This window comes from Pan paniscus, chromosome 10 (genome assembly GCF_029289425.2).
Source record: "Pan paniscus chromosome 10, NHGRI_mPanPan1-v2.0_pri, whole genome shotgun sequence".
Classification (NCBI taxonomy): Eukaryota; Metazoa; Chordata; class Mammalia; order Primates; family Hominidae; genus Pan; species Pan paniscus.
The window spans coordinates 120,154,069-120,178,627 of NC_073259.2; the positions used below are offsets into that span (position 1 = coordinate 120,154,069).

At 41.7% G+C, this 24,559-nt stretch overlaps 1 protein-coding gene across 3 annotated transcripts in view; it reads right to left on the reverse strand.

Annotated features, from left to right (window-relative positions):
- The window catches only part of NAA25 (N-alpha-acetyltransferase 25, NatB auxiliary subunit), an 82,818-nt gene that overhangs the window by 36,079 nt on the left and 22,180 nt on the right, over nt 1–24,559 (reverse strand). For all 3 annotated transcript variants that reach the window (XM_034934547.3, XM_063593691.1, XM_055096180.2), the window contains 7 exons: nt 18,316–18,390; nt 15,896–16,003; nt 15,450–15,528; nt 12,908–13,019; nt 11,892–11,981; nt 9,109–9,278; nt 6,093–6,205 (listed from right to left, as the gene is read on the reverse strand). In XM_034934547.3, coding sequence (XP_034790438.1) covers nt 6,093–6,205; nt 9,109–9,278; nt 11,892–11,981; nt 12,908–13,019; nt 15,450–15,528; nt 15,896–16,003; nt 18,316–18,390 — 747 coding nt within the window. The remainder of the gene's footprint in view (nt 1–6,092; nt 6,206–9,108; nt 9,279–11,891; nt 11,982–12,907; nt 13,020–15,449; nt 15,529–15,895; nt 16,004–18,315; nt 18,391–24,559) is intronic.

Here is a 24,559-nt window from a genome sequence, read left to right on the forward strand (position 1 = left end):
CCTATATTCCCAACAGAGATGGGAGAATCACTTGTGCTCAAGAGTTCAAGATCAGCCTAGGCACATAGTGAGACCTCATCTCTACTCAAAAAACAAACAAACAAACAAACAAAACACATAGCCAGGCATGGTAGTGCACGCCTGTAGTCCCAGCTACTCAAGAGGCTGAGGCGGGAGGATGACTTGAGCCCAGGAGTTTGAGCCTGCAGTGAGCCGTCATCGCGCCATTACACTCCAGCCTGGGTGACACAGCCAGACCCTGTCTCAAAAAAAAAGAAGAAAAGAATAATACATGAAGAAATGAGAGATGACAGCAAATAAAAATCATGAAGATTTCAAAAGATACAAGAACAGGTGGTTAAGTAGTAACTTACGTTGCCAAGAACACTGAAATCTAACAGTACGCAATGAGGCAGACCCCAATAAGCAGGAAGCGCACTCTAGTCACAGAATCTTGGAAGACTCAGAGACTAAGGGCACCAGGTGTCCCTAAAGGCTAAGTGCTGATGGGACTAAAATAGAATATATTAATTTCTAAGAAGTTAGGCTCCTCCAAAAGTTCACAGATGGAATTTCTAAGTGTGAGTAGAACAGCCTGGGTTTTACAGCCATAAGGCACTGAACCAGAGACACAGAGTCAGAGACAGCAGTCATAGCTGAAAACAGGGGAATAAAGTAAAATTTGCTTATTCAGTGATAATTTCAGGCTCCCACCCTATACTCCCAACCATATCACAGAATGCTATCCGACAAATATGTAAGTTCCTAAACAGATAGTAGCAAACAGGCATTTTGGAATGGAAAGCATTTCTTACATTGGTGAAGAGAAGGGTAGAGAGAACAAAATCTCATGTTTTATCCTAAGTGTATTGGGGGAAATTGATTTGTTATAAACAACTAATCACCTTACACAGAAGGGCACCAATAGGTTAAGACTATAACTATAAAAATAAATTATTAAATAAGAAAATAATTTAGAAATATGGAGGAAAATAACAAAAAATTTAGTTGAAAGTGATTTGCATCTGTTGAGCTGGAACAAAAGGAGTGACTACTGCCTCTCAATATAAGCCTTGCGATACTATTTGACTTTTTCAATTTTATACAGTACATGTATTTCTTCTTCCTTTTTTGGGAGGGGGTCTCACTATGTTGTCCAGGCTGGACTCGAATTCCTGGGCTCAAGCAATCCTCCTGCTTCAGCCTCCTGAGTAGCTGTGACTATAGGTGTGTGCCACTGCACCCAGCTTCAGTATATGTAATTTTTTGATACAAATAAAAAAAAATTAAAACAAAATCCTACTCATCCTGCAGTTTAACATCTGTAATGAATTTGCTTCAATTTACCTATAATTCTATTAATTTTAATCATTATGATCAGATATATATATTTCATAATTTTAACAAACTGCAGCACTGATTTTCATGTTTTTGTTGTTGTTGTTTTTGAGACGGAGTCTCACTCTGTTGCCCAGGCTGGAGTGCTGTAGTACAATCTCGGCTCACTGCAACCTCTGCCTCCCGGGTTCAAGCAATTCTCTTGCTTCAGCCATTCGAGTAGCTGGGACTACAGTACAGGCATGCACCACCACACCTGGCTAATTTTTGTATTTTTAGTAGACACGGGGTTTTGCCATGTTGGCCAGGCTGGTCTCGAACTCCTGAACTCAAGTTGCCCTTCTCATCCTCCCCAAAGTGCTGGGATTGCAGACATAAGCCACCATGCCCAGCCATTATTTTCATGTTTTTGATTAAATGCTTCTATAGTTTCTACTGCCAGTTCTTCTATTCTTGCAAGCCATTTTATATATTAGTTAGGTTTATTGTGGCCTTCTTTAGTGAATTCTAAAGAAAAATCTTCCTGACAAGGTTTTGTTACAAAATAATCTGCTCATTATTTTAGTCTGTACAGTTTTACTGCTGTGCAAAAAATTTCTTTAAAAACTAGAATCGTTGAGGCTGGGTGCAGTGGCTTCCGCCTGTAATCCCAGCACTTTGGGAGGCCGAGGCTGGTGGATCACTTGAGGTCGGGAGTTCGAGACCAGCCTCACCAACATGGAGAAACTCAGTCTCTACTAAAAATACAGAATTAGCTGGGCATGGTGGTGCATGCCTGTAATCCCAGCTACTTGGGCAGCTTAGGCAGGAGAATTGCTTGAACCCAGGAGGCAGAGGTTGCAGTGAGCCGAAATCACGCCATTGCACTCTAGCCTGGGCAAGAAGAGCGAAACTCGTCTCAAAAAATAAAATAAAATAAAAAAATAAAAACTAGAATCAGCCAGGCATGGTGGCTCACGGCTCACACCTGTAATCCCAGCAATTTGGGAGGCCAAGGCAGGTGGATCACCTGAGGCCAAGAGTTCAAGACCAGCCTGGCCAACATGGTGAAACCCCATCACTACTAAAAATACAAAAATTAGGCTGGGCACAGTGGCTCAGGCCTGTAATCCCAGCACTTTGGGAGGCCAAGGCGGGCATATCACTTGAGGCCAGGAGTTCAAGGCCAGCCTGGCCAAAATGGTGAAACCCCATCTCTACTAAAAATACAAAAAAAATTAGCCAGGCATGGTGGCGGGCACCTGTAATCCCAGTTAGTCAGGAGGCTGAGGCAGGTTCTCTCTTGAACCCGAGAGGCAGAGGTTACAGTGAGTGGAGATTGCGCCACTGCACTCCAGCCTGGGCAACAAGAACGAAACTGTCTCAAAAAAAAAAAAAAAAAAAAAAAAATTAGCCAGGGGTGGTGATGGACGTCTGTAATCCCAGCTACTGGGGAGGCTGAGGCAGGAGAATCACTTGAGCCCGGGAGGTGGAGGTTGCAGTGAGCCAAGATTGTGCCATTGCACTCCAGCCAGGGCGACAGAGCAAGACTCTATCTCAAAAAAAAAAAAAAAAAAAAAAAAAAAAACTAGAATCATTTTATTGTTTAGCTAAAACCCCAAAGCAAACGAAACAAAAGATTAGAACATCACCCAGGGCGAGCCACTTCAGGATAACTGAACTCACTGGCTCACTCTTAGGGGCTAGTCAGACTTTAGAAAGATTTGGTTCATAATTCATTAGGACAATTCTCAGATTGACTTGGACAGTTCGTAATCCTCTGACAAACATACTTGCTGACTGGCAGGATATTTAGCTACTGAAGTTATCCTACAGTCAAAAAGTGGCAGCAAAATTACCTCTCTCAAGTAAAATTTACATAGACTAGGACTATAAACTCAATGTAATAGCTTTAAATCCTTATTCTCACAGAACAGTGACTAGAGCTTATCACTGCTAGCATTCCAGTAAGGGTCATCTGAATAGACGATTCTTACTATGTGGGATCACATGAGATGACCTAAGATTCTCAAACATACCAATGAAGTAGAGCTGTACAGAAAAGGTTACTGGTACTAGATTCATGGTAGCAAACCTTCATAAATCTCATCTAAAAGTAGCAAAGTGTTCCTCTAATGCACCCCCACCATTTGATGCTTCAACTAGCAAGACAATAAGCACTGTAAGACAAGATCAGTTATTCCTTATCTTAGGGCTTAGCACACAATATGCTCGACACTTACTGAATGAATCCCTCCCACGTGGTTTATCTACATTCTACTTCAATCCCTCCAGTAACATGAAGCTCGCACACAGTATTTGAGAGAATTCTCACTACTAAGAAAGATCTTTTTCTCAGTGAGCCAAATTCTGAGCTCCCTGTAGAACTTGCTGGTCCCTGTTTTCCTCCCTCTTCTAAAGACAGCTTTTCAAATAAGTGAACGGCAATATCACTCTGACCTTGACAGACCAAACCTCTCCTCCACTCAACCATTTTTCCCTCTTATATGCTTTTAAATCCTCCTATAACCCATAACTCTCCTTTCTGGATGTGTTACAATTTATCCAGAAACTTCTAGGCTTGGCCTGAGCCCTATAACCACAGCAACTCAAACAGAGCTTTACTAAACCAACGTGAATGGCAGCAGTCATTTCAGAACCCCAGAGACCACTGGTTACTTATCAGTTGGGGAATGCACTGCTCTATCTGCCCAAATGTGTAACCCCAAGTCTGCCAAAGTACTGAACCTTCATGGACTACAAATGTGGTCACTAAAAAAATACTCTAATTATATCCACTGTGCTCCCAGTGCACTTCATTCATTCCACATTGGGACAATAGAAGGCTTTCTGGGAGAACGGATGATGGCAGCCCCGTTATAGAAAGACTTCCAATCTTCCCAGCCTGACCAACATGGTAAAACCCCATCTCTACTAAAAATACAAAAATCATCCAGGCATAGTAGCACACCAGTAATCCCAGCTACTTGGGAGGCTGAGGCAGGAGAATCCCTTGAACCAGGAGGCAGAGGTTGCAGAGAGCAGAGATCGCACCAACACACTCCAGCCTGGGCGACAGAGCGAGAGCAAGACTCCGTCTCAAAAAAAAAGAAACAAAGAAACAAGACATTAAAAGGAGAGCCCACTAGACTTTAAAATGTAAACTTTGTGCTGCAGAATTTCATGAAAAAGATGAAAGAGCAAACTACAGACTGGGAGAATACATTTGAAACCACATATCTGACAAAGAACTTGTATCTAAGATATATAAAAAACTCTGCAAACTCAACAGTAGGGAACACTTGTTCTATTTTATAGAATAAAGCCACGCACAGTGGCTCACACCTGTACTACCAGCAATTTGAAAGGCTGAGGCGGGTGGATCACTTGAGGTCGGGAGTTTGAGACCAGCCTGGCAAACATGGCAAAACCCTGTCTCTAACTAAAAATACAAAAATTAGCCAGGCCTGGTGGCATGTGCCTGTAGTCCCATCTACTCAGGAGGCTGAGGCACGAGGATCACTGGAACCCAGGAGGTGGAGGTTGCAATGAGCCTGGGCCACAGAGCGAGACCCTGTCTCAAAAAAAAGAAAAAGAAAAAAAATTAAATAAACGGAATCATACTATGTGTAACTTCTGAGATTGGCTTATTTCACTCCGCATAAATTCCTGGAGAGTCAATCATGTGGTTGCTGTGATCTCAGATCACTGCAACCTCCGCCTTCTGGGATCAAGCAATTCTCCTGCCTCAGCCTCCCAAGTAGCTGGGTCTACACGTGCTCACCACCACACCCAGCTAATTTTTTGTATTTTTAGTAGAGACAAGGTTTCACCATTATTGGCCAGGCTGGTCTTAAACTCCTGACCTCAGGTGATCCACCCGCCTCAGCCTCCCAAAGTGCTGGGATTACAGGTGTAAGCCACCACACCCAGCCTCTTTTTTTCTTTTTTTAAGAGACAGAGTCTCACTCTGTCGCTCAGGCTGGAGTGCAGCAGCATGATTACAGCTCACTGCAGCCTCGAACTCCTGGGCTCAAGCGATCCTGCCGCCTCAGTCTCCCAAGTAGCTGGGGACTACAGGCACGTGCCACCGTACCTGGCTGTACTTCACATTCAAAAAATGACAAAATTATAAAGATGGAAAACATAATAGCTGCCCATAGATAGAGATGGGAGAGGGGGACGTGGCTATTGTTATTAAAGGGTAGCATGTGGGATTCTGGTGGTGGTGGGACTGTTCTGTATCTTGACTACGGTAATAGTCACACACACCCATATGTGCCACCTACTGCACTAAATCCATACACAACACCCAAACACACAAAAATCAGTGCATGCAAAACTGGCAAAAACTGAGTAAGTTCAACAGATGAGAGCAGTGTCAATTTCCTAATTATATTACACTATAATTGTGCAAGATGTTGCCATTGGGACAAACAGATAAAGGATATATGAGATGTGTTATTTCTTCCAATTACATGTAAATCGAGATGTGTTATTTCTTCCAATTACATGTAAATCCATAATTATCTCAAAATAAGACAGTCAAAAAAAGGAGAATCCACCATCTGTTAGGGCTTTACTCCCATTGTGACTTAACCAGAAATTATGCCTTCAATGTTGTAACACATAGAGTACTTAGCTTGACAGGGCAGTTATCATTGTATCTCATGATTATCAATTCTGTACATTTTAGAAAAGAAACCCAAACATTTAACCTCTGTGTTTCAACAAATAGAGGCACCCAACAAACTTCTAAACTGTATAGTACTTACTTTTGTACACTGTGTAGCAGGTAAGAGGTCAACAAACACCTTAAGGTCTGTAAAACAACAAGGTTTATCGCCAAACTTTTTAAAATACTGGAACATTAATTCTTCTGGATCACCTGGGGGACGGGGAACAAAATCACTTTATTACTCATGAACAGAAGCAATTTCTATTTAAGTGAGAATTAATTTGAAAACATTCATTTCAATTAAAACAAAATTTTGCTTGCGACTGGTCCCAAGATAGTGGGTTATCTCAATTACTTGTTCAGTTACAGACTGAACTCATTGTTCTACTCTTTCCCCCTTTTCACCACTGCACCTGACTAGTCTTTAAAAGATAAAAAAATAGGCTGGATGCAGTAGCTCACACCTGTAATCCCACACTTTGGAAGACTAAGGCAGGCAATCCCTTGAAGTCAGGAGTTCAAGACCAGCCTGGCAACATGGTGAAACCCCATCTCTACTAAAAGTACAAAAATTAGCTGGGCGTGGCAGCACATGCTTGTAATCCCCAACTGCTTGAGAGGATAAGGCAAAGGATCGCTTGAACCGAGAAGGTGGACGTTGCAGTGAGCCAAGATCATGCCACTGCACTCCATCCTGAGCAACAGAGCAAGACTCCATTCAAAAATTAAATTAAATTAAGTTAAAGATTATAAAATAGGCTGGGTGCCGTGGCTCATGCCTGTAATCGCAGCACTTTGGGAGGCCAAGGCAGGAGGATCACCTGAGGTCAAGAGTTCGAGACCAGCCTGGCCAACATGGAGAAACTCGTCTTGACTCAAAAATACAAAATTAGCTGGACGGGGTGGTGTGCACCTGTAATCCCAGCTACTTGGGAGGCTGAGGCAGGAGAACTGCTTGAACCTGGGAGGCGGAAGTTGCAGTGAGCCGAGACTGCGCCACTGCACTCCAGCCTGGGCGACAGAGAGAGACTCCATCTCAAAAAACAAAACAAAACTGTAAGCTAGGCCGGGTGCAGTGGCTCATGTCTGTAATCCCAGCACTTCGGGAGGCCAAGGTAGGGAGATCACTTGAGTCCAGGAGTTTGAGACCAGCCTGGGCAACATGGCAAAACCCCATCTCTACTGAAAATACAAAAATTAGCCAGGTGTGGTGGCGCTCGCCTGTAATCCCAGCTACCTGGGAGGCTGAGGCAGGAGAATCACTTGAACCCAGGAGGCAGAGGTTGCAGTGAGTGGAGACTACACCACTATACTCCAGCATGGGCAACAGAGGGAGACACTGTCTCAAAAATAATAATAATAAAATAAAAATCTGTAAGCAAATTCTTAGTATGAGCAAAGAATTACTGCTTTCTTTTAGGGAGGTGGTAGTTTTTCCAGCAAAATTGTGAACTAGTACAATGACGATATCCTTTACTTATTGAGCAATAAGATCATAAAGAATCATTTTATAAAAAGATCTAAGGGCTTCATCAAATTTCCTGAAGGATTCTCTCAATGCTTTACTATCCACATCATTCTTTTCTGCTATCTTGTCATTATCCTAGTAAATTTTCTCTTCAGTTATAAATTGCTAATTCCACCAAATATTCTTTTGTCAATAGTTTTGTGAGTGCTTCAAGCAGATTTTCAAGAAACCTTTCATCCACTTCATGAAACTTTTCCCAAACTGGCAATTTTACTTTGAAGTTGATTTTGACTTTATTGTTTTTGACCGTTTTTAATTTTTTTTAATTTTTTGTTGTTTTGAGACAGAGTCTCGCTGTGTCGCCCAGGCTGAAGCTGGAGTGCAGTGGCGCGATCTTGGCTAACTGCAACCTCCATCTCTTGGTTCAAGCGATTCTTGTGTCTCAGCCTGCCGAGTAGCTGAGACACAGGTGCACGACACCACACTCAGATAATTTTTTGTTTTTGTTTGTTTTTGAGACAGAGTCTCACTCTGTCACCCAGGCTAGAGTGCAGCGGCATGATCTCAGCTCATCACAACCTGTACCTCCCAGGTTCAAGCAATTCTCCTGCCTCAGCCTCCCAAGTAGCTGTAACTACAGGCGTGCGCCACCATGCCTGGCTAATTTTTGTATTTTTAGTAGAGACGGTGTTTCACCATGTTGGCCAGGCTGGTCTTGAACACCTGACCTCAGGTGATCCGCCCGCCTCGGCCTCCCAAAGTGCTGGGATTATAGGCATGAGCCACCACATCCACCCAATTTTTTGTATTTTTAGCAGAAACGGGGTTACGGCCATGTTGGCCAGGCTGGTCTTGAACACCTGACCTCAGGTGATCCGCCCGCCTCGGCCTCCCAAAGTGCTGGGATTATAGGCATGAGCCACCACATCCACCCAATTTTTTGTATTTTTAGCAGAAACGGGGTTACGGCCATGTTGGCCAGGCTGGTCTTGAACTCCTGAGCTCAAGTGTTCCGCCCACCTCAGCCTCCCAAAGTGCTAGGATTACAGGTGTGAGCCAATGCGCCCAGCCAGGTTTTTTTATTTTTTTAAATTAAATTTTTGAGACAGGTTCTGGCTGTGTCGCTCAGGCTGGAGTGAAGGCACGATCTCAGATCACTATAACCTCTGCCTCCTGGACTCAAGAGACTCTCCTGCCTCAGCCTCCTAAGTAGCTGGGACTACAGATGTGCGTCATTATGCCCAGCTAATTTTTTTGTATTTTTTGTAGATGGGGTTTCACCATGTTGCCCCAGCTGATCTCCAACTCCTGAGCTCAAGCAATCCACCCACAACAGCCTCCCAAAGTGCTGGGATTACAGGCGTGAGACACCGCAACCAGCTGATTTTGACTTTATTGTTGGGTCAGCAACAGAATGCCTGACAAAGACTCTGACGGAACAGGGAGATAAGTTAATGTTAAGCCAAGGTGAATATATGATAAAGGACTAATTTTATAAGTGATCCATTCATTAGCAAATATTTTCAGGCTATGAAGACATCTGCTTCCCAAACATGACTCTGTCCAGTGTAGATCTCAACTAATGAATATAGCACTTGGGTATTAAGGGCATTCTCCAGGCTTCCCAGATATCATGGTTTCTTACCCAGTTTGTACTCATCGTTACAACCTTGACTTCGTAAACGCCTAATCAGCTCCAATTTAGCTAGATGTGGTCCTCGGAGATGGCGAGAACTTTTAGATTCTTCCATTATCCGATCTTCTATAAACTTCACAGCTTCTTCTGCAGAATAATGTACTTCTCCTTCTAAAGAGCTGAGGAAAAGCACATGAAAAAGGAATTTTATTGCCTCTATTGTCCTTCCCGAAGCTTAAAGTCAAGCCAAACTCATTTAAAAAGAGAAAAACGACTTTGATAATATAAAATAATAGAAAAAGGAATAAAAGAGAACTATGAACATATTCTAACAGATAACATGTTATAAGATTACTCTCAATTTTGGCATTTGATTACTGCAGCATAACTTACCTTTTTAAAAAAAGAATGCATAATTTTGTATATATGAAATACTGCCTGGCTGGGCGTGGTGGCTCACGCCTGTAATCCCAGCACTTTGGAAGCCTGAGGTGGTCGGATCACTTGAGGTCAGGAGTTCGAGACCAGCCTGGCCAACATGGTGAAACCCCGTCTCTACTAAAAGTATAAAAAACTAGTCGGGCGTGGTGGCATGCACCTGTAGTCCCAGCTACTCAGGAGGCTGAGGCAGGAGAATCACTTGAACCCAGGAGGGAGAGGTTGCAGTGAGCTGAGATCATGCCACTGCACTCCAGCCTAGGTGACAGAGAGAGACTCCATCTCAAAAAAAAAAAAAAAAAAAAGAAAAGAAAAAAAAATTGCCTAATAAAAATATAAGGCTGGGTGTGGTGGCTCACACCTAAAATCCCAGCACTTTGGGATGCTGAGGTGGGAGGACTGCTTGGGCCCATGAGTTTGAGACCAGCCTAGGCAATGCATGGAGACCCCATCTCTACAAAAAATTTAAAGCAGCCAATTGTGGTGGCACACACCTGTAGTCTCAGCTACTTGGGAGGCTGATGTGGGATGATCACTTGAGCCTGAGAGGCAGAGATTACAGTGGGAGGCAAGATTACACCACTGCACTCCAGACTGGGTGACAGAGCAAGACCCCATCTCAAAAAAAAAAAAAAGGCCAGGCACGGTGGCTCACACCTGTAATCCTAGCATTTTGGGAGGCCAAGGCGGGTGGATCACTTGAGCTCACGAGTTCAAGATCAGCCTGGGCAACATGGTAAAACCCCATCTCTACAAAAAATACAAAAATTAGCCAGGCGTGGTGGCTCATGCCTGTAGTCCCAAGCTGCTTTTGGGGCTGAGGCAAAAGGATCACTTGAGCCTAGGAGGCAGAGGTTGCAGTGAGCCAAGATCACATAACTGCACTCCAGCCTAGGTGACAGAGTGAGACCCTGTCTCAAAAAAAACAAAAATTAAAAATTAAATACACACACACACACACACACACACATATATTTTTGAGATGGGGTCTTGTACATTTTATTGCTTTAAGAATGAAAGCTGAGAAAAATTAGGTAACCTAGTTAATATTACGAAGCAAGCATCAGCTCATAACTGTCATCTTGAATTTTACTTCTGTATTAATTTTTTAAAAGATCCCATTTATTCACTTTTTTTTTGAGAGGGAGTCTTGCTCTGTCGCCCAGGCTGGAGTGCAGTGGCACGATCTCGGCTCACTGCAAGCTCCGCCTCCCGGGTTCACGCCATTCTCCCTCCTCAGCCTCCAGAGTAGCTGGGACTACAGGCGCCCGCCACCACGCCCAGCTAATTTTTTGTATTTTTAGTAGAGATGGGGTTTCACCATTCACAGGATGGTCTTGATCTCCTGACCTTGTGATCCGCCCACCTCCGCCTCCCGAAGTGCTGGGGTAACAGGCGTGAGCCACTGTGCCCGGCCCCATTTATTCATTTAACTCTAGATGCCTATAAAAAGGAAAAAAAATTTATTGTAGTACTGCCTACAATAGCCAATAACAAAAGGACAAAGGAAAAAAAAAAGAGATCTTCAAAAATCCAAGTATCATCAATAGGGAAAATGCTAAATGAATTATGGTACATCTGGAGTACTCTTAAGCCACTGGGGGGAAAAAAAATGAAAGAGATCTACATGTACCAGAAATGAAAGATGTTCAAGATATATTTCAAGGCTGAAAATAACAGGTTGCAAATCGTGTCTAATACAATCCCATTTTTATGTTAAATATAAGAATAATTAAGCCGGGCACAATGGCTCACACCTGTAATCCCAGCACTTTGGGAGGCTGAGATGCTGAGGTGGGTGGATCACCTGAGGTCAGGAGTTCGAGACCAGCCTGGCCAACACGGTGAAACCCCGTCTCTACCAAAAATACAAAAAGTAGCTGAGCATGGCGGTGGGCACCTATAGTCCCAGCTATTCGGGAAGCTGAAGCAGGAGAATCGCTTGATTCTGGGAGGCAGAGGTTGCAGTGAGCCAAGATCGTGCCATTGCACTCCAGCCTGGGTGACAAGAGCCAAATTCCATCTCAAAAAAAAAAAAGGAGAAAAAGAAAAAGAATAATTATCTTAGCATAAAGATGGAAATAAATCTCACGGAAAGGCACCAAACTATTAACAAGAGTTATTTTTGGAATGGTAGGATAAGTGGAAATTAGCACACCACATATTTTGGCACTAACATGATTTTTAGAATGAACTTGTGTATTTTATACTTTAAAAAATATGAAAAAATGTCTTACTTTGAAAGGAATACTTTATTGAGACAGAAAAAGAGAATTCAATTGGCTTATAATGAAATCCTTTCACTACACTATATTAAAAAGTGCTGTTATAATTCAGGAAAGAAGACAACTTACTGTTCACCTTCAGCAGGAGGAGTCCAGGCCTCTTCGATCAGTCGAAAGACAGAATCGAAATAAGTCAGATAGAACTGCCAGTCATCTGAGCTAAAATCAGATTGAATGATGCACACAGGATTAAACCCAAGTTGTGACAGATCTTCCTTAGGAACCATGATATTCAATTTATTTTGTAAGTTATATTTTAGTATGTAGTAGGTTGGCTTACCCCCACCCACTCCATGTTTCCTTTGCAAATCTAAAAGGGCATTTTCCAGAGGCATTTTCAAAGTAATACTACTTTGTATTTGTAAAGAGTAGTAAACTACTCTTTCCTTCAATAAAATGACCAGGTCTAGAAAACTAATATTCATAACAGAAAAGTCCCCACATAAGCACTTCCGAAATAGAGGGAAGGGGAGAGAAGTGTTGTAGCAAAGAATGAAGCCTCTCTCTTTTAGGGGAATACTGAATTTGAGAAATTAATGATTTTCAGTGTTCATTCTTAAGCCCTAACTAGAATTCAGCACCATGGTGGCACAAGTATCTTTTTTTTTTTTTTGAGATGGAGTCTCACTGTTGTCACCCAGGCTGGAGTGCAGTGGCACGATCTCAGCTCAATGCAACCTCTGCCTCCCAGGTTCAAGCGATTCTTGTGCCTCAGCTTCCCGAGGGGCTGGGACTACAGGCATGCACCACCACAACTAGCTAATTTTTGTATTTTCAGTAAAGACAGGGTTTCGTCATGTTGGCCAGGCTGGTCTCAAACTCCTGACCTCAAGTGATCTGCCCACCTTGGCCTCTCAAAGTGCTGGGATCATAGGCATGAGCCACCATGCCCAGCCTACAAGTACCATTATAATACTCTACTGAAAGATGAAGCCTCCTTAAAAACTTTTAGAAACATGCAGGACACAACTACTAGAAGAAGACTTTATGCCCAGAAACTTCAAAACACAGACACCAAGAAAATCAATAGTGAGGTCTTAAAGCCTCACTACAGTCAAATGGTACAAAAGAAAGCTTTTACTCACTTTTTTAGTAAGAGGCGCCGGGAAAGGGCATTGCACTCTGGCCACCTGCTCAGCTTCTTGTACATAGCCATGCATTTATTTTCCCGACTCTGAATCTCACTTGTCAACTTCTCTAAAATCAAAAGTTATAAAAGTTGGTAAGCTGGTTTCATTTCTGCTCAATAACCAGAATAGAGTCCAACCTTACCAGAAGGAAAATGTCACATTTTCTTTTCTTTTTTTTTGAGATGGAGTTTCACTCTTGTCACCCAGGCTGGAGTGCAATGGCACGATCTTGGCTCACTGCAACCTCCACCTCCTGGATTCAAGCGATTCTCCTGTCTCAGCCTCCCAAGTAGCTGGGATTACAGGCATCTGCCACCACGCCTGGCTAATTTTTGTATTTTTAGTAGAGACAGGATTTCACCATGTTGGCCAAGCTGGTCTTAAACTCCTGACCTCAGGTGATCCACCCATCCCAGCCTCCCAGAGTGCTGGGATTACAGCTGTGAGCTACCGGGCCCGGCCTAAATGTCACATTTTCTTATTCACTCTCTTAGAAAATGGGACCACTATTACATACAAACTACTACTATCTTATTAAAGATTATTTTACTTCAAAGAAAAAAGTACATTACTGACAGTAAATTTTTATAATCATTTTCTTTGTAAAAGGATAGGTTTCACAATGTATTGGGTTGAACATCTATTAATAGTACATGGGATATACTTATAAAATCCCAACAACATCTAGGGACTAGTAAATTTAGTCCATAGACAAGCTGCCCATCCATACAGTTCCAAAACATCAAAGAGGACTGAGCTGACATGAGCTAAGAAAGATGAGATGTTGGAAGAAGACAAAAAAGAGTGGAGAGGAATCAAATCTTTCCAAACAACTGAAAACAAAAAAACTAGGATGATAGTTCTGACCAAATTAGATTTGCCCAACTGTTTAGCAGATTAAGGATACCAAAAATTACATTATGAATTTCCTGTTGAGAATCTAACTTTTTACTATCCATAGAGCTATAATGTAGTTTTAAAAAAAAAAAAAGGCCAGGCCTGACAGGTCACACCTGTAGTAATCCCAGCACTTTGGGAGGCTGAAGCAGGCAGATCGCTTGAGACCAGGAGTTCGAGACCAGCCTGGGCAACATAGTGAGACCCCACCTCTAGAAAAAATATAAAAATTAGCCAGGTTTGATGGCATACGCCTGGAGTCCTAACTATTTAGGAGGCTGTGGTGAGAGGATAACTTAAACCCAGGAGATCAAGGCTGCAGTGAGCTGTGATGATGCCACTGCATTCTAGCCTGGCTAACAGAGCAAGGCCCTGTCCCAAAAACAACAACAACAACAACAACAAAAAAGAAGTTTCTTGTGAGTAGCCTAAATATCCATCAAAAACTGGTTAAGTAAATTTCTACATTCACACTGTGGAACACTGGACAGTTATTAAAGGAGTGAGGTAGTGAACTTTATCTCTAGGAAATACTATTTAGTTAAAATAATAATAATAATAATAATAATAATAATAATAATAATAAAATAATGGAGGCCAGGCGTGGTGGCTCACACCTGTAATCCCAGCACTTTGGGAGGCAGAGGCAGGCAGATCACTTGAGGTTAGGAGTTTGAGACCAGCCTGGCCAACATGGTGAAACCCCGTCTCTACTAAAAATACAAAAATTAGCTGGGCGTGGTGGTGTGTGCCTGTAGTCCCAGCTACTCAGGAGGCTGAGGCAGGAGAATCACTTGAACCCAGGAGGCGGAGGTTGCAGTGAGCCGAGATCGCACCACTGCACTCTAGCCTGGCCACAGAGTGAGACTCTGTCTCCAAAAAAAAAAAAAAAAAGAAAGAAAGAAATAATGGAGCCCAGTGTGGTGGTGTGTGCCCGTCATCCTAGCTACTTGGGAGGCTGAGATGGGAGAATCACTTGAGCCCAGGAGTTCAAGTCCAGCCTGGGCAAAACAGTGAGACCTCATCTCTTTAAAATAAATAAATAAATAATAAAAATAAATTATGGGTATAAGAGTATGCACAGCAGAGGTCACAAACTCAAATGCCTTCATAAGACAGACATACAAATAAGGAAGGAATGTTTGTGGTATCTACAGAGTACAAATCCTGACTAGAGGGGCATTAATTAATTTAAAATTTTTAAAGAAAAAATTTTTTTAAATAAAAACATTGTGCTAACTGAATAAGATTATTCTATGAGCCAGGTATATTATGTTTTCATTCGTGTTTAAAAAAAAAAAAGTGGGGAAGATGAATCTTTACAAGAATATAAAGTGTAACTGGAGGAAAACCTAGGGGAAGATGGCTAGAGATCTGGAGTATAACCTTTCACACTCCTTGAAGTTTCTGAATCTGTTATTTTCAAGTAAAAACATTTTTAAAAATAAATTTACAACATACAGAAAAGTCTGGAAGAATATAACAAAATGATCAAAAGTGTTTATGTCTTTATATCCTTATGTGGAAATTTTCTACAATAAACATTTTTCATGTTTAAATAGGAAAAAAAAAAAGCTTTAAGAAAATGTTTAAAAATTACCTCCTAATTTCCCTCTGATGACATCCAAGGCCTCCTGGTACTTTCCCAAACGTTCCAGGATCATATAATAAAGTTCAACCTTACAGAAAAAAAACAAGAAGTGCAACCTCTGAAACTTTTCAATAATAAAAAGACAGTCATTTATAGGTTTTTAAAAAGTTATTTAATAGAGCATGTCTTCAAATGAGATGAAACTGACAGTACGAAGTAGGTAACAGGATCTTCTCCATCTATATCTCTCCCGTCTATACACATCTCAGCCTAGAGTACTTGCTGGAAACAGGTCAGTGATTAGACCTACGCTGAGGGCTTCAGATTTACCCAAAGGCCAAAAGTGAGGACCCAGCTATCAAACTGGAACAAAACAACAGTTCATAGTATTATAACATAATATTGTAGCACTAGCAAAAAAATGAAAACACAAAAGTAAGGCTTAAAATACTCACTTCAGCCTCAGCTTCTATCTTGTCCTCTTTCACCATTTTTTCAACCATTCTCTCAGCAAGGGGCAGAAACATTGTTTTTGAGAGGTTTTCATCCTGTGCCGATATAGACTGAAAGAAGAAAAATAATGTTTCATTCTAATTCTCCCCTGCTTGCACTATTGATATTAACATTACTGTTAATTGGGCACATAATTATCAATCCACCATGTCAAATATCAGACCTAATATGAATTCCCTGCCAAGGAGGTACATTACGGAGCGGTTTGTTTTACAAAAGATTTCTTTGCTAAAGATTCATTATCCTATGTGTTCTTGAAATACTGAGCTTCCACAATACAACCTAGCATTTAAGTCGGTTATTTATACATTTTTCTAGAAGAATGTAAAGAGGGAGCATGCCTATGCTGTTTATTATTTATGAGTATTATCAGGTATTTGAAGAGGAAAGCCTTCCAGGTATCTTTGAGATGTTCACATACTAGAAGAGAAATGCCAATTCCTTTCATTACACAGTTTACTAGTAGCTAGTTACCTTAAATTGGTAACAACAATTAACACATGAAATTAATAAAGTTAATAACACCAGATTCTGCTCACAGCTCACTTAACCCTTGTAAACAACCTTTCAAGGTAGATATTATGCTTATTTTACAAAGAAACTAAGGTTAGGCCAGGCGTGGTGGCTCATGACTGTAAACTTAACACTCCAGGAGGCTGGGGCAGGTGGATCCCTTGAGGCCAGAAATTTTGAGACCAGCCTGGCCAACATGGCGAAACCCCCGTCTCTACTGAAAAATAATTTAAAAAATTAGCTAGGTGTGTGTGGTGGTGCATGCTTGTAATCCTAGCTACTTGGGAGGCTGAGACATGAGAATCGCTTGAACCTAGGAGGTGCAGTAAGCTGAGGTCATGCCACTGCACTCCAGCTTGGACAACAGAAAAAAAAAAAAACTAAGGTTAATAAATTCCCCAGACAGCTTTACCAGACATGTGGTAAAGCTAATGTATGAAGGCAGACCTGTCTGACCCCATAACATCTGTTCTTAAACACTACTTTTAAATCCTTCCTCCCCATCCTCTCCTATACAGAATCTCACTTTGATCCCTGGGAGAAAAGTGTCTCCTTTCTGCAAAAGAGCAAACTGAGGCTCAGAAAGGAGAAGTGATAAAAGAAGGCCACCCAGTTCAATGAGCCATTAACTAACCAGCAATATTGTCTTAAAAGCAAACCTCAAGTTGTAATATCAAACATTTCAAGGCTCATGCTTGATCAAGCAACCCAGCAATAGATTAGAGATTCAGGGGAAATACAGTCCATGCTACCCACAAATAAACTGATATACCAACTCATAAAGAATACTCAAGGGCCGGGCGCGGTGGCTCATGCCTGTAATCTCAGCACATTGGGAGGCCGAGGTGGGCAGATCACGAGGTCAGGAGATCGAGACCATCCTGGCTAACATGGTGAAACCCCATCTCTACTAAAAATACAAAAAATTAGCCGGGCATGGTAGCAGATGCTTGTAGTCCCAGCTACTCAGGAGGCTGAGGCAGGAGAATGGCGTAAACCTGGGAGGTGGGGCTTGCAGTGAGCTGCGATCGGGTCACTGCACTCCAGCCTGGGTTAGAGCGAGACTCTGTCTCAAAAAAAAAAAAAAAAACCCAAAAAACTCAAAACCCCTAACTTAAGTCAATTGACAACACAAAGTCCCTGTTTGACATGCTGCAACACATTACACAAAATGTTCACAGTCAGATACAGAGGCTCATGCCTGTAATCCCAGCACTTTGGGAGGCTGAGGCAGAAGGATTGCTTGAGGCCAGGAGTTCAAGACCAGCCTGGTCAAAAGAGTGAGACCCTGTCTCTACAACATTTTTTTGAGACAGAGTCTCACTCTATCACCAGGCTAGAGTGCAGTGACATGATCTCGGCTCACTGAAACCTCCGCCTCCCGGGTTCAAGCGACCCTCCTGCCTCAGCCTCCAGAGTAGCTGGGATTACAGGCACATGCCACCATGCCCAGCTAATTTTTATATTTTTAGTAGAGATGGGGTTTCACCATGTTGGTCAGGATGGTCTCGATTTCCTGACCTCGTGATCCACCCACCTCGGCCTCCCAAAGTGCTGGGATTACAGGCGTGAGCCACCACACCTGACCAAAAAATAAATTTTTTAAAATTAGCCAGGCAAGGTGGTATGCACCTGTAGTCCCAGCTACTTGGGAGGTTGAGGTAGAGGGATTGCTTGAGCCTAGGAGGTCAAGGCAGCAGTGAGCTATGATTGCACCACTGCACTCCTGCCTGGGTGACAGCGTGACCCTGTCTCAAACAAAAAAAACCAGTTCAGAAGACACACTGAGGACAATAACTATATAAAAAATAAAACCAAACCTCAATCCCATTCTGAATGCCATACTCACTTGCATAATTAAGCTCATCACAGACCAAAAGTAGTAGGGATTTTTGGGGACAATCTTATATAGAGCCATGCCAGCCTAAAAGAGAACCATAAATATTTTATTTAGAAAACACCATACAGAAGGGGATTAATGATCTAGATACACGACAAAAAGTTTCTTGGGAGAACAGCAATATATTACACATATATCCCAGTTAGTGTAAATTCCTAGTGACTTGATGGCTTTAGCAACAGCAGTAATCACAAAGGTCAATTTTCATGTTATGAGTGATACTTTACTTTTTGAACCAGAATTTACTAAAATTAAAGTCCAACATTTCCAGAATACGCTGCAATCCAATATAGTTCTAGGAGACTACAAAGCAAACACAAAATTTGGCTTGTAAGTGTACATCAATAAACTTTACTTAAGATACCATACTAACCAGTTATTAGCAAAAACAAATAAACATGCCCAGAGAATATACTTAAACTTCAATATCAGAAAAGATTACCATGCCATAATTCAAAAATTCTTCTTAGCTTAGGAAAATAATATGGTTCCTTGAAGATTCCAATAATTAGAACTGAAATCTTTCATTATGAAATGTATAATATGCAAATACTTAAAAGGAAGAACATGCTTTTAAAAAAGAATAGACCTATTCAAGCATAATTGAGACTCTATCCATAATTAGCCACCTAGTAATTGATGCTAAAAACTCCATCAGGTAATTTTCATATGTTTTTTCATCTTTTGCCTACTGCCAATCTAATTCAAAAATTACATGGAGGTCCTATGAAGCAGAAGAAACTATCTATTCCTGACAAAGATTCAAAGATCGTGTCCCTGTCCCAAAGGCATTTAAAAGCGGGGGAGAAAACAAATACATAAATGACTGAAATGTATTTAGCAATAAAAATAAATGTCCTGGGCCAGGTGCAATGGCTCATGCCTGTAATCCCATCACTTTGGGAGGCCGAGGCTGGCAGATCATCTGAGGTCAGGAGTTCGAGACTAGCTGAGCCAACATGGAGAAACCTCACCTCTACTAAAAATACAAAAATTAGCTAGGCGTGCCAGCAGGGACCTGTAATCCAAGCTACTTGGGAGGCTAAGACAGAATCGCTTGAACCCGGGAGGCAGAGGTTGCAGTGAGCAGAGATCGTGCCACTGCACTCTAGCCTGGGCAACAGAGTAAGACTTTGTCTCCAAAAAATAAATAAATAAAAATAAAAAATAAATGTCCTAGGCCAGACATGATGATTCATGACTGTAATCCCAACACTTTGGGAGGTTGAGACAGGAGGATCATTTGAGCCCAAGGAGATTGAGACCAGCCTGGGCAACATTGTAAAACCTTACACACACACACATATATGTATGTTAACCAGGGTGGTGGCAAGCACCTGTGGTCCCAGCTACTGGCGAGAGGCTGAGGTGGGAAGATCACCTAAGCCCAGGGAGGTCAAGGCTACAGTGAGCTATGATCACACTACTGCACTCCAGCCTGGGCAACAAATTAAAATCAAATCTGTCTCAAAATCAAAATAATAAAACTAAATATAAAAATAAATGTCCTATATAAAACACCATCCTAGGGTATTTCCAAGGAAGGCAAAAATTGTTCATTTTCTTACCTCTTCTTTCTTTAAGGGAAAGTAGAGAGGAGAACATTATCATTAAAGCCCCTCCAAAGTAGCCATCTTTCAGATGACTTTGAAGGTCAAACATAACATGGTGGCAGGGGGCGGGGGGTGGGGGGTGCGGGGTGTGGTAACGATACATATAAAACTACAAATATTTGAGGTGAATGGGTAAATGAATCAATGCGAAGTAGGAGAAAAATGAGTCTGAACAAAATACATTCAAGAAAGTAAAGGGATGTATGCTGATAGAACAAGTAGGATGTCTGGCTAAAACAATTAAGAGTAGCAGGAAAAGCGTTGAAAGGTAGACCAAGGTACTTTTGTTGTAAGGTATTAAAAAAGGAGCCTATACAGAATAGAGAAGTGATATTTATAAATCTATACTCTTCTAGGAATAGTATCTCAGCAGTACTGTGAAGAGACAAAATAGGAAGAAAGAAAAGGTGAGGTGATGAGGCACAAAACCAGGATGGGGTAGATCAAATAGAAAAGAAACCTGGAAAGATACAGCAGAGGCTGGGCACCGTGGCTCACGCCTGTAATCCCAACACTTTGAGAGGCCAAGGCAGGAAGATCACCTGAGGTCAGGAGTTCGAGACCAACTTGGCCAATAAAGTTAAGGTAAAAGATAAAAGTAATGGTGAAACCCCATCTCTACTAAAAATATGAAAATTAACTGGGCGTGGTGGTGGGTGCCTGTAATCTCAGCTGCTCAGGGAGCTGAGGCAGGAGAATCGCTTGAACCCAGGAGGTGGAGGTTGCAGTGGGCTGGAATTGCACCACTGCAATTCAGCTGGTGCTGAATTGCAGTCCAGCCTGGGCGACAAGAGTGAAACCCCATCTCAAAGAAAAAAAAAAGATACAGCAGCGGCAGAATAAACATGATCTAGAGACGACAAGGACATACAGGATAGGAGAGTCTAAGATGGCTTGAGGCATCTGCTTCTAACACTGGGGTATATATACTCCACAGGTATAAAATGAAAAATGTTAGGAAATTCCATTGATCCCTGGGAAGGCTTTACAATCAAAAGAAAAAATAATAATTTTGTCTTTGAGTTAGAAAACCGACTGGGTACAGTGGCTCATGCCTGTAATCCCTGCACTTTGGGAAGCCAAGGCAGGAGGACTGCTTGAGCCCAGCAATTCAAGACCAGCCTGGGAAACATAGCGAAATCCCAACTCTACAAAAAATGAATAAATGCTTAAAAATAAATAAAAGTTAGGAAATTCATTTTACTTGAGAATATGGGAAAACATTTTTACAATGACATACAGAGATAAAAATATGTAACATTAGAATATGAATTAATATAAAATGCAAGGCAAAAATTTCATGTCCATACCCTATGATCTTGCAGGCTCTGATAATCTGCTGAAACAAAATTTTTGATGACAGACAAGTTTAAAAACATGGATCTAAGTTGGTGATTCAGAATGAGAATGTCATTTACAGGAAAAGAAAAGCCTTATCACCATATGAATAACTAGCTACTCTTCATTTATGGTGGTTTCAAAATCACCAGCCAGAGATGTTATTTGGGGCAGCAGAAGCTCTTAAGTTTCCCTCCCTCCTACCTCCACGAGTTTATACAAATCATTTATTTGCTTAACAAATTATTGTGCAGATGCTATTCTAGGCAATGGAAAATCAACAATGAACAAATCAAACAAAAACCTTCATCCATATGAAACATGACATTAAATTTGTGAAATACCTATTACCTCAGACTGACATTCCACACTCAAAATAAACATACTTAAGCTAAGAAATTGTAACTTCCTTAAGCAGCAACAATGACAGTATAAAAATTAGCCAGGCGCGGGCGGGGCACAGTGGCTCACGCCTGTAATCCCAGCACTTTGGGAGGCCGAGGTGGGCAGATCATGAGGTCAAGAGATCGAGACCAGCCTGGCCAGCATGGTGAAACCCCATCTCTACTATAAATACAAAAAATTAGCTAGGCTTAGTGGCGCGTGCCTGTAGTCCCAGCTACTCGGGAGGCTGAGACAGGAGGATCTCCTCTTGAACCTGGGAGGTGGAGGTTGCAGTGAGCCAAGATCACACCACTGCACTCCAGCCTGGAGACAGAGCGAGACTGCATATCAAATAAATAAATAAATAAATAAAAATTAGCCAGGTGCAGTGGCTCACGCCTGTAATCCCAATATTTTGGGAGGCTGAGGCGGGTAGATCACTTGAGGTCAGGAGTTCGAGACCAGCCCGGCCAACATGGTGAAACCCCATCTCTATTAAAAATACAAAAATTAGGTGGGTGCAGTGGCTCACGCCTGTAATCCCAGCACTTTGGGAGGCTGAGGCAGGTGGGTCAAGAGGTGAGGAGTTCGAGACCAGCCTGACCAACATGGTGAAACCCCATCTCTACTAAAAATATAAAAATTAGCTAGGCATGGTGGTGTGCACCTGTAATCCCAGCTATTCAGGAGGCTGAGGCAGGAGAATCGCTTGAACCCAGGAGGCGGAGGTTGCAGTGAGCCAAGATCACACCACTGCACTCCAGCCTGGGCGACAGAGCAAGACTACATCATAAAAAAAAAAAAAAATTAGCCAAGTGTGGTGGCAGGCACCTGCAATCCCAGCTACTCGGGAGGCAGAGGCAGGAGAATCTCTTGAACCTGGGAGGCAGAGTTTGCAGTAAGCTGAGATCACGCCACAGCACTCCAGCCTGGGTGACAGAGAGAGTCTGTCTATCTCAAAAAAAGAAAAAGAAAAAAGAAAGAAAAGAAGTATATCTTTTTTGAGGACAACATGAGAAGAATGGGAAGAGAAGGTCATTTTACAACCTGCTTGTCTCAATTAACATATACTAGAAACATCTTTATATGTCAACCATATAAAGACACCCAGTATTATTTGGAGAGATGTGGGAATGTATTTTATGTACCATAGGGATGAACTATAACTTCTTTTACTCTATCCTTATGAATGAATATTTAATATATTTTGCTTAAAACATAATCTTACAAATAAAAATGATATTAAGGATTTATATGTATATATGTTAGCATTGCCAATTTAAAAAAATATACCCATTTTATGGCTGGGCACAGTGGCTCACGCCTGTAATCCCAGCATTTTGGGAGGCAGAGGCGAGCGGATCATGAGGTCAGGAGTTCGAGACCAGCCTGGCCAACATGGTGAAACCCATCTCTACTAAAAATACAAAAATTAGCTGGGTGTGGTGACATGTGCCTGTAGTCCCAGTACTCGAGAGGCTGAGGCAGAAGAATCGCTTGAACCCGGGAGGTGGAGGTTGCAGTGAGACGAGATCATACCACTGGATTCCACCCTGGGTGACAGAGTGAGACTGTCTCAAAAAAAAAAAAAAAAAAAAAAAAAAAATATATATATATATATATATATATACACACACACACACACCCCCATAACCATTTTACATTTTTAAAAATTATAATGTCTAAATACCTTTCAGTAAATAAATTAATAAAATGTTATTAAATAATTACATTGGGACCCCTCAAAAAATTTCTCCAGCTGGGCGCACTGGCTCACATCTGTAATCCCAGCATTTTGGGAGCCCAAGGTGGGTGGATCACTTGAGGTGAGGAATTCGAGACCAGCCTGGCCAACATGGTAAAACCTCGCCTCTACTAAAAACACAAAAATTAGCCAGGTGTGGTGGTGTGTACCTGTAATCCCAGCTACTCGGGAGGCTGAGGCAGGAGAATCGCTTCAACCTGGGAGGCCAGGTTGCAGTGAGCCGAGATCGTGCCACTGCACTCCAGCCTGGGCGACAGAGCAAGACTCCATCACAAAAAAGAAAAAAGAAGAAAAAAACTTCTCCTATGTTAAAACTTGCATAAACTTAAAATATAGAGACTGATTTTAAGAAAGAGTTTATATTAATATAGTATCTGCCACCCTGCCCAAATTATCTATTGTTATAACTTGATATTTAATGTAAAGAATAAGATAAAAATCCAAAAAATTTTGCCTTCAGAAGATATTATACCCACAAAGAAAGCATTTCTAAAAAAGTACTAGCTTGGGCTGGGTGTGGTGGCTCATGCCTGTAATCCCACCACTTTGAGAGGCCGAGGAGGGCAGATCACCTGAGGTCGGGAGTTTGAGACCAGCCTGACCAACATGGAGAAACTCTGTCTCTATTAAAAATAAAAAATTAGCCAGGAGTGGTGGCGCAAGCATGTAATCCCAACTACTCAGGAGGCTGAGGCAGGAGAATAGCTTGAACCCAGGAGGCAGAGGTTGCAGTGAGCCAAGATCGCACCATTGCACTCCAGCCTGGGCAACAACAGCAAAACTCCATCTCCAAAAAAAAAAAAAAAAATACTAGCTTAACATCAGAGCCATTTATGGAATTAATAATGCTGATTACATTTCTCTGAGATGTTAGCTTTACCCGCAACCTAATTCAAATGTGTTCAAATGAGGCTCCTTCAGATGTATGTAAAGAATATCTACAATATGGTAGCTGCCAAATAAGCTGCCTCAAACCAAAAAACAAAAAACAAAAAATAAATTTAAAAAGAAACATCCCAGGCAACAAGGATTTTCCCCCTGGTGGATTTAAAAATCTTAGCAGGCTATCAACAGTTTAAATTTACAAATTAGA